The sequence below is a fragment of the Sinocyclocheilus grahami genome, unplaced genomic scaffold (assembly GCF_001515645.1).
Source record: "Sinocyclocheilus grahami isolate Dianchi unplaced genomic scaffold, SAMN03320097.WGS_v1.1 scaffold2.1, whole genome shotgun sequence".
Lineage (NCBI taxonomy): Eukaryota > Metazoa > Chordata > Actinopteri > Cypriniformes > Cyprinidae > Sinocyclocheilus > Sinocyclocheilus grahami.
In genome coordinates this window covers 3,924,839-3,935,976 of record NW_015505181.1, presented here as the reverse complement: position 1 = coordinate 3,935,976, position 11,138 = coordinate 3,924,839, and the positions used below count along the sequence as shown (strand labels likewise).

Here is an 11,138-nt window from a genome sequence, read left to right as displayed (position 1 = left end):
TATATATATATATATATATATATATATATATATATATATATATACTTAAGGTACAAAATGAACACCCTCTGAGCACCAAGTACAAATAAAAGCTGTCTTTTGTGCATATTAATTTTGGATCTTGGAATTGTTACGACCAGAAAAGGTCATCAGTACTTGAAGTATAACAAACTCCAGCATGTCTTTGAGCAGTTGCAAAGCTTTTATATCAGTGTCATAATTCATATCAGTAAGGTAGAGTTAATTCCAGAGTAAGCGTTAATTGCAGCTTAAATGTACACTTATTGCACTCTACAACCCGAGCGTAATGACCAGCATGACTACTGGAATTTTAAATTATGCAGGATTTTGCAGTCTGATTATCCATTCCTATCAGACAGACTTTATTTAAATGAGAGTTCATGGCACATGATAATGAGGGTACACCTGCTGACTCTGGCTAATTAATCTGTGCGGGGCTTCTGGGTCCCATATGTCAGGTCTCAGAGAATAAGTTACCCTTTTCACTCGTACAGGATCACCTACCTGAATACAAGTCCCAATCTAACCATTGTAAGAGAGCAGGGCAAGAGATTCCATACTTCCTGGGAAATAGCGATTACTCCATTTTTAATAATCTGAGACCAGCTGGTTTATGTATTTACATGACCTGTTCAAGCAATTCAGAAGCACGTTTGGTTTGTAGATCAATACACATGATTCTTGAGTCTAAGCCTTTGCCTGTCAAGCTTGTTGATGAAGAGCTGGTTTCTCCTTGACCTGTAGAACATGAATCTCTCAGAGTGACCTTCCTAACCCTCCCCCAACCCTCTTCCTCTTCAGTGGCAAAGGTGGATGGTGAGATGCCTCCTTCTCCAGCCTCCTCTCACCACAGCAGCACACAGGCCCCATCTTTGACCGAGGAGAAGCGCACGCCGCAGGGCAGCCAGAACTCCCTCAACACGGTCAGCTCCGGGTCAGGCTCCACCAGCGGCATTGGCAGCGGAGGCGGGGGCGGCAGCAACAACACGGTGGTCCCCAATGCCATCCAGCCCTACGATGTGGAGATCCAACGTGGAGAGAATGAGGGGTTCGGATTTGTCATTGTGTCATCAGTGTCAAGGCCTGAAGCGGGCACCACTTTCGGTAAGATTGCTGGGATAGTTTTGTGATTGAATAGATTTTTATTTTTTTTATTAAATAATTAATTCATGTAATGTTATTTAATTAATTACATTTAACTGTTGATATTTTTAGTCTACATTTATATTAAATAAACAGAAAGGACCCTTTTCACATTTCCGTGGGTTCTCAGAGGTCGTAAAACTTTTATAATGGTAAACGGAAACAACAAAATATATTATTTTTTGCATTCCAATTGGCGCCAATAGCAAAAGAAAAATCCATGACAGCGTTTCTATGACTTTCCAAAGGAGGAAAAAATATTAAGACATTGATTATGTTGATCAGAAGAAAGTAAGTGTCAAATCTCAGCCGTTGTATGAGAAAGATTCATGCAGCAGCGTTAACCAGGTTTTTTCTGTAATTTATTACCAAGCTAATAAAACATAAAGTATAGTGAAAATTAATATTACATAAAAAAAAAAATTAAATATAAAAATCTTTGCTTGATTTACAATGTTAATAACTGTGGAAACGCATAATCACAGTCTGTTAAAAGGGTCCATTCTGCAGGGGTTCCCCCCCTCCCCCAAATCGGCACATAAAATTATGAGTCTGCAGATTTCATCTATCAATTTATTAAAAAAGTGTTTCTGTAGCTCAGTTGGTGGAATATGGCACTACCATCACCAGCGTTTTGAGTTTGATTCCAGAAAACACTTAAAATTCCAAAATGTATGACTTGAAAGCACTGTAAATCACTTTGGATAAAATTGTCTGTCAAATGCATAAATGAGAAAAAGGAAAGTAATCCCATATTTGCATATTCACTTCTTTGCTATTATAAAAAGAGAAAATGACTGAGAGATTCACATTCTTCTGGGAGCTCTTTGCCTTTGAATGGCACTTTGGTTGTGGATTTCAGTTTTTGGTGGGTGTGGGTTGTTCGTATTCTACTTATGCCAATCTGCATGTCCTGTGTTTTTCTTATTGCAAAAGGCAGTGTGTTTGCAATGTCTGCCTGAAGCAGGGGTCGATGTCCACCCTCTGTGTGGGGCTCTATTTCTGCTCTACTTCCCAAAGCTAGACACGTCTCCATTACACAAGATGGCTGTCGAGTTAGTGAAACCGCATTTAGGTTATGCAAATCTCACCATTTAATCTTAGCAGTTGCCAGCAACACTTTCTATCAGTATTTTTAAACAATTGTAATTGATAGAGAGATCAAGTTAGAAAAAAAGCAAATCAAGTATGACATCCCATGTTTACAGACTCAGATCCTTCTTCACCATGTTCATCAGAACGCTCCTACTTTTTAAACTCACAATAGTGCCGTTGGCAGCCTTCACGTAAGCGTATCCTGTATCCAGCAGGCTCGGTGATTGCTCCACGTGGGAGTTTTGTTCAGAGCTTTATGACGGAAGAGCGGAATGACAGATCCGTGTTTGAGAGGAATAAAAGCGAGGGAGCAGTGTTTGGCACTCGTTTACTCCAGTGATGAAACGCATGAGTTCATGTGCCAGAGTCACTGTGAACGAGGACCTCAGAGCATAAACAGAGCTCAGTCATTAGTAATACAATCAAACAACAAATCATCTTCATAGCAGTGTGACAAGCCTGACAGATTGACTGAATATTTTATAGTTGTACTAAAATGCTATCACAGCATTTAGATTGATCAAAAATGCATATTTTGCAGGCTATGACAACTAAAAAAATGGTTGGCTGAAAGGACATATATATATATATAAAAAAACAAGACTTTTAAAAAGGATGCTGAGCCCTGAATCATCACATGAAAAGTGTTTTAATTTAGGGGCCGTTCATAAATAACATGTTTTTGCATTTCCATTGTTTTCTGGTTATAAAAACAGTGTTCATGTTAAAAATTGTTCTTTTAAAACTTAAAAAAAAAATGCATCTCTAGACCTTACATTTTATTTATTTATTTATAAATGAAACGCGTTCTGTGTAAATGGTATCTTAGGCTGTTTTTGTTGCCATAAAATGTACCTGTAATTTGACTGAGGTTTCCTGACACATCAAATCTGTCTCTGTGACAGCCCTAAAACAGGCAAAGAAATGAGTCAGGAGGGCAGAAAACTAGCCCATCAGAGAGATATTGTCTTACTGGAAAACATTTTATGCGTTTGCGAATTTTTGAATGGAGGACGTGGTTAAATTCAGCAAAATGACAAAAATTTGCAAAAATAGCTAACAGCCCCTTTAGTGCCACCACAAAGCACAAACTTGAATAATCGTAATATTATCTAGTCATTTTCATCAGAAAACTATGGAAGCATATAGGTAGCGAAATTCAATTTAAAATGCAATATGCAAAATGTCAATGCAATATTCAAAATGGCAACGCAATATTCAAAATGGCATTGTATTTCTGTATTTAAATTTACATTTTCCATTACCCATACATGCAAAGTTTGGTGCAAAAGTAAAATGAAAATTAAATTATATAGTTTACATTTGCCATTTCCAACAGTAGTCTTAATATGTAAATTGCATGCACATTTGAACACTTTATAAGTTGCGAAATGAAAATGTATAACACAAATTGATTTGATATGTGTAACATGTTCAAGCAGAAATGGTAGCAAAATTATCATTTAAATGCTATTTGTCCTAAATGCATTTAGACTAACAGTTAGAACACTTAGGATTGCATTTTCATCATGACGCCGTGGGATATTTGATATATATATTTATATCGCCGTGAACAGAGAAATATATGAAGCGTTCACCTCATAAGCGTATTCCATGCTAAAATCAAACGTTCGAACGACCGATCGATCGAACATCTATCCGAACATCTTGAGCTTTGAGCGTCTTACACTGCGGGTGACCCACATGACGCCAGCGTCTTGAAATTAGCTGGTGTTTAGACATTTAAGGAGCCAAGCTGCTGTGTAAAGACTATAAATGGACATTACAAGCATTACAATAATGATATTTTATACCTAAAATAATACTCAACCATTTCCTGCATCCTGCTGTACTTCCCTGAATAAGTCTTTAAAGGTGTTGTAGGCTAATAAGTCGTTCTGAGTAATAAATTGAAAAAGCTCCCACATGTATATGACTAAACAAAATAACATGTAGTTTACTTGAGGTTCTGTTATAAATGTGTTTATTAGAAACATTCATTTAAATTAATTAATTATACAAAAAAAATTGTATTTATCATTATTGTAATGCTTGTAATGTCCATTTATAGTCTGGAATACGCTTCATATATTTCTCTGTTCACGCTCCACTTCATCTGCCAGTGAATTCAATGATCTTATCAGATCTCCAGCCACCATGTTTCAAATGATCCAAACGTAACACGCTTCCGCCAATCCCTGCCTTGAAGCAATGATTGATGGAGGGTGGGCGTGGTCAGCTCGGAATGCATTTTCAAATTGAATTTTGCTACAAATATCCAACGGCGTCATGATGAAAATGGAATCCTAAGTGTTGTAATTGTTAGTATAAATGCATTTAGGACAAATAGCATTTAAATGATCATTTTGCTACCATTTTTGCTTGAACATGTTACACATATCAAATCAATTTGTGTTATACATTTTCATTTTCATTTCGCAACTTATAAAGCGTTCAAATGTGCATGCAATTTACATATTAAGACTACTGTTGGAAATGGCAAATGTAAACTATATAATTTAATTTTCATTTTACTTTTGCACCAAACTTTGCATGTATGGGTAATGGAAAATGTAAATTTAAATACAGAAATACAATGCCATTTTGAATATTGCGTTGCCATTTTGAATATTGCATTGACATTTTGCATATTGCATTTTAAATTGAATTTCGCTACCTATATGCTTCCATACTAACAAACGATCCAAACGTAACACGCTTCCGCCAATCCCTGCCTTGGAGCAATGATTGATGGAGGGTGGGCGTCGTCAGCTCGGAATGCATTTTCAAATTGAATTTTGCTACAAATATCCGTAATGCTTGTAATGTCCATTTATAGTCTGGAATACGCTTCATATATTTCTCTGTTCACGCTCCACATCATCTGCCAGTGAATTCAACGATCTTATCAGATCTCCAGCCCCCATGTTTCAAACGATCCAAACGTAACACGCTTCCGCCAATCCCTGCCTTGGAGCAATGATTGATGGAGGGTGGGCGTCGTCAGCTCGGAATGCATTTTCAAATTGAATTTTGCTACAAATATCCCACGGTGTCATGATGAAAATGCAATCCTAAGTGTTCTAACTGTTAGTCTAAATGCATTTAGGACAAATAGCATTTAAATGATCATTTTGCTACCATTTCTGCTTGAACATGTTACACATATCAAATCAATTTGTGTTATATTACCGAGGAATTTACCAATTAATTCTTTAAAAATCCTACAATGTGATTTTCTGGATTTTTTTTTCTCATTTTGTCTCTCATAGTTGAGGTATACCTATGATGAAAATTACAGGCCTCTCTCATCTTTTTAAGTGGGAGAACTTGCACAATTGGTGGCTGACTAAATACTTTTTTGCCCCACTGTATAAAGCATTCAAATGTGCATGCAATTTACAGATTAAGACTACTGTTGGAAATGGCAAATGTAAATTATATAATTTAATTTTCATTTTACTTTTACACCAAACTTTGCATGTATGGGTAATGGAAAATGTAAATTTAAATACAGAAATACAATGCCATTTTGAATATTGCATTGCCATTTTGCATATTGCATTGCAAATTGAATTTTGCTACCTATATGCTTCCATAGAAAACTAGCCAATCAGACTGGAAAACAGTTTGTGTTTGCAAACTTTTCTGGATTCTGAAGGGAGGGAGTGTGGTAGAACTCAGCAAAATGGCAGAAATGAGCGAAAAGGCTAACAGCATCTTTAGCATAATGCTAAAGGGAACCACAAAGTGCAAACTTGAATAATCTTAATGATACCCAGTCATTTTTCATAATTCATTGCATAGCACAGTGCAGTTCTCTAAGGGAATTTCAAGAGTTTACACCTTTTTTCATGTAATGAATAATTCAAAAGCGATGGTGATTATTCACAGGATCTGAAGAGTGCTACAGAAATTATGCTTAGGGTGATCTACAGTAGCATGCAAATGCTTTTTAATAGTGCCAAATTCAGCAGATTCCCTATGTTCGTTCTTGCTGTTGACCCCCCTTTTGCAGTCCATGCAGTAACTGGGCATTCTTTGAAAATGTTGGCACTTTGGCTTGGTGGCTTGGTGTATTAACCCCTACACATTCTCTCTTTCCTTTTTCTCTCTTTCTGTTTCCTTTTCTCCATCCCCACCAAAAAAAAAAAACAACCATCTTGATTAAAACTCATACATGCTCAATCACTGTTGGCCAAAAGCTGGAAACGCATGTGTGGCAATGCCTCATAAAATAGGTCGCATCATCGAGGGAAGCCCAGCTGACCGCTGTGGGAAACTAAAAGTTGGAGACCGGATCCTGGCTGTAAACAGCTGCTCCATCACCAATAAGTCCCACTCGGATATCGTCAACCTGATCAAAGAGGCTGGAAACACGGTGACGCTGCGGATTATTCCAGGAGACGGTCAGTTCCTCTCTCTCATTCTCTTTCCCTTCGCTCAAGCAGCATAGCTGGGGTGAGAACATATTGATGCATGTGGGTGTGTGTAATATGTGTAATAGCACGGCTTCTTAGCATACTGCTCTCGTGAGCCTCACAGTAATAATGTAGACGATACATTCAGCATTATTAGAAGAAGAATAATGAACAGGAACCTGTGAGGGGATCAACACAATAAATATTCAACACGCTCTTATAACCTTAGAGGCAGAACGCCTTCATATTGTGCTGTTGTAATAATGACAGATGGCACACCAACAAGGTTGATCGGGGAGCAAAGTTGTGCAGAAGCGTCATACACATTTAAATGTTTCCCCAGAGATTTTAGTGGTAAGTGTTTTGGTAAATGAAAGTTTTAAGAAAAATCGCATCTTTGAAAATTAAGTCAGAACTGAATACTAGTTTTTGTTATTTATTTGTCCAAAAATCTGTTTATGTATTTATAGAATAATATATATATATCCTTAGAAAGTAAAATGTAGTTATTTATAGAATTTATTTTTCTATTTTTATATATAGTACTATTTCGCCCTCCTAATTGTTGTGCTTTGTAAGTTGCACAGTTGAATAAAAAAAGGTGTTTATTTAAAGTGACAGACACACATTCACGTCTAAATTTGCTATTCTGCAAATCATCTACCTATTCAAGCATTCATTTTGCTTCATACTCTTATTTTTTTTCCTTTAAATCAAAATGTCAGAGCTGTCTTTTTCCTTACAACAAAAATGCATGATGATAACTGGCTGTCAAATTCAATTTATTAAATTCAGTTTAGATTTTGAACCCAGGTCCCTTTTCATACTAAAAAAAACCCTAGCCTCTGACCCATATCAATTAGCATTTTATTTTCTTTGATCAAGTCTCATCTCACCTACCAGGCGAGGCAGAACTGACACTAAAATACAGGTGAAACATAAGCGTTGGCCTATGGTATTACAGCACATGGTATATGCGTGCTTGCATGTGCCAGTGTGTCTATGCACTATATTGAGTGTTTTCCTCAGAGGGAAGGCGGCATGCAATAATGAGAAAGTCTCGGCTCCACTCTCATACATAATGCCAAATGCACTGGGGTCTGTCTGCGAGTTCTTCATACTCTTTAATCAGAAAGGAGGAGAGTGCTAACATACTATGGGAATTTCCAAAATTGACAGACTGTGGGTGTGTACGTCTGGTTGTGTTTACAGGAAGGCGAAGACAGTTCGTTGTGGGTTTTTTTTGTTTTTTTTGCTTTACTGCAGTTACTAAACTGTAGTATTTTGACTTCTTTCTGGTTTCTGTGCTTAATTTATGCATCATTTTTCATTTGTGCATTTCTTGTGCTTTCTGAGTGGAGAAAAGAGGAATAAAAAAAGAGAAAACCATGAGATATGAGGCAAGTCTGTTCCCAACAGAGTAATGGGGAAGGGCTATTTTAAGACGGTGGGATTCACGGGCTGTGCACTCATCAAAGTTCCCTCTCTATCCCACAGTGACTGCCCAGTGGGGCGGAATTAAAGCAGCTTTGAGCGCAAGCAACAGCAGCCCACATTTCATTGGTGACAGCTGACTTAAGAGTTAGGCTGATGCAGTCAAAGCAAATGATCCGAGATCAATTAAACTAATAGTTCACACAAAGATGGGCAAAAGGAGATGTTTTAAAGGATGTTCAAGCTGCTTAGAAATCATTCTAATATGCTTATTTGGTGCTCAAGATATGGTGCCCACATTTCTTATTATTACCCGTTTTAAAAACAGTTTTTGCTGCTTAATATTTTAATGGAAACTTGTGATGCAATACAATTCAAAAGTTTTGGGTAAGTTTTAAGTAAGATTTTAAAAAAGAAAAGAAATGAATACATTTATTCAGCAAGAATGCACTAAATTGATCAAAAGTGAGAATAAAGATATTTATAATTTTACAAAATATCTTTTTAAACTAAATGCTATTTTTGAACATTCCATTCACCAAAGGAAAAACAAAATGTATCATGGTTTCCACAAAAATATTTAGCAGCAAAAACGGTTTATTAACAGTCTATTAGAATGATTTCTAAATCATCATGTGACACTGAAGACTGGAGTAATGACTGCAGAAAATTCAGCTTTGCCAACAAAGGAAAAAGTTACATTTTAAAATAAATATTTAGATGGAAAACATTTACTTTTAATTGTTATAATATTTCAAGAATATTACAGTCTTAACTGTATGTTTGATCAAACGAATGCAGGCTTGATGAGCATAAGAGACTTCTTTGAAAAACAAAAATATTTTGTGGTTATTTCAATCTGGATCAAAAATGGAATCATTATTGACGATAAATCTGATATTCTTTTTCAAGTCTGAAATTGAATTCAAACTCACAAAGTGCGGCATTAACGTTCTTTAGAATATCTTTATTTATGTTCCATCGAAAAACCATAGAGATGTGAGGGGGAATAAATCGTAGAGAATATGCATCTATCCCATCAACACAAGCTGTAGGAATTGTTAATGTGAGGGTAGATTGTGATATGTGATCACAGACGGAACATAAGAGGGAAATTGAGTGTTTGGCTTTGCATTGTTTTACAGCCAGAATGATGAATGTGCCGTTGTTCCTGCTGCCCAGCTGGAGTGCGCTTACACAGTGCTGATGTTTTGATAAATGGAAAATGGGCCTCTGATACTTGGTCCACAGGGTACACTTGCACACTGCAGATGCATTATGGGTAATAATGTGGAGGCTTCTCTATCTTCCTTAACATTTGTGATGTTCCTCCTCCCGCAGAGTCCTCCAATGCATCACTGCTGACCAACGCTGAGAAGATTGCAACCATAACTACCACACACACACCTCAACAGCAAACTGCACCTGAGCCAAGGTACACTGAACTCAACAACACCCGCACATTACAGCCATACTGAGTTGGATTAAAAGAGGAGTTGGAAGTTATTTAATTCATGTCATATTTTTAATGGTTGCTCATTATTTATTTAGGAAAGAAAATCACATCAGACCATTCCATTAAAAATGTAAAGTGGCTCCAAAATGTATTTGGACATTTAAGTCACTTAAAAATGAATACACTTAATTTCATAACAAAAAATCAAACGTGGTATCTCTAGTTGATACTAGAGCTTTTTACTGGTTTCAAAATGATTTTATTCAGCAGGAAAAGTAAAAGCAAAGACATTTATAATCTTGCAAAATATTTGTATTTAAAAAGAAATAAAAAACTTTCTATACATCAGAGAATCCTGAAAAACTGTATCATGTTTTCCACAAAAATGTTAGCAGCACAATATTGATAATAATAAGAAATGTATCTTGAGCTGCAAATCAGCATATTAGAATGGTTATGAAGGAAACTGAAGACTGGAGTAATGGCTGCTGAAAATTCAGCTTTGCCATCACAGGAATGAATTGTATATTAAATATTGAATATTTCAATATTTTTATAATAAATGTTATTACAATTTCACAATATTACTGTTGTTACTGTGTTTTAACAAATGCAACTTTTGTGAGCACAAACTACTTCTTTACGCAGTGACATTTAGACATTTTAAAATCTTTTTTGGGACTGCTATATGTCAGTGCTCATAATTTTACAAAAGTTTTGTCTCTGTCTTTTTCCCCAGAAACAACACCAAACCAAAACAGGAGTCTTTTGAGTTCAAAGCCCCACAAGCACCACCTCCTCCAGCTCCAACACAGCCTTCAAATCAGGTACATCACTCACTCCATTCCTCACTCTTCCATCTGCTTTAGATGTTTGGTCCTCTGAGAGGGGGCATGCCAGTTGTTGGACAAACTGTCAAAAACAAAACAAGGCAAATTGTTTGAAACGCCAAAGCCAATTTGTGAAACGCACATTATGACTCATTTTACACTTGAGCTTCCCTGATTCTGAGGTGGTTATTGAACGTTTAATGTGTTGGTACCTCGTGAAGGCCCTGTCCAGCCCTTCTCTCCTTACCTAAAATACCATCAGAGTCAGATCAATTATTTAAGCTATTCCTCTGATGATTCTGCTGTCAAGTATATGTGACTTTCCTGCAGGTGGCTTTCATTTCCTCTGCTGAAATGGGAGCTTAGATTAAAAAAAATACACTATTATAGATTCATCACTGACCTTGGCCTGTATTTGTTTGTGTTTTAGGATGCTGAGTTTTACTCTGTTGATCTGGAGAGGGACAATAAAGGCTTTGGTTTCAGCCTTAGAGGGGGTCGAGAGTACAACATGGACCTGTATGTGCTGAGACTAGCAGAGGACGGAGCAGCCGTGCGAAACGGAAAGATGAGGGTATGTGCAGCTATAAATCAGGACACACGTGTTAGGATTTAATCATACTTAAGAATCTGAAACTGAGTGATCTGGACTTATTCATTATATCACCTAAAAGGATTGCCCAAGGATTAGTTATGATAGGTAGCTATTATTTATATGAGTGGTCTCAAACTGAATTA

The 11,138-nt window shown here is 36.6% G+C and overlaps 1 protein-coding gene across 1 annotated transcript in view; it reads left to right on the top strand.

Annotated features, from left to right (window-relative positions):
• The window catches only part of LOC107553826 (membrane-associated guanylate kinase, WW and PDZ domain-containing protein 1-like), a 94,752-nt gene that overhangs the window by 78,109 nt on the left and 5,505 nt on the right, over positions 1-11,138 (top strand). The window contains exons 18-22 of the mRNA XM_016236167.1: positions 823-1,125; positions 6,465-6,668; positions 9,456-9,549; positions 10,310-10,397; positions 10,831-10,974. Of these exons, the coding sequence (XP_016091653.1) occupies positions 823-1,125; positions 6,465-6,668; positions 9,456-9,549; positions 10,310-10,397; positions 10,831-10,974 (833 nt within the window). The remainder of the gene's footprint in view (positions 1-822; positions 1,126-6,464; positions 6,669-9,455; positions 9,550-10,309; positions 10,398-10,830; positions 10,975-11,138) is intronic.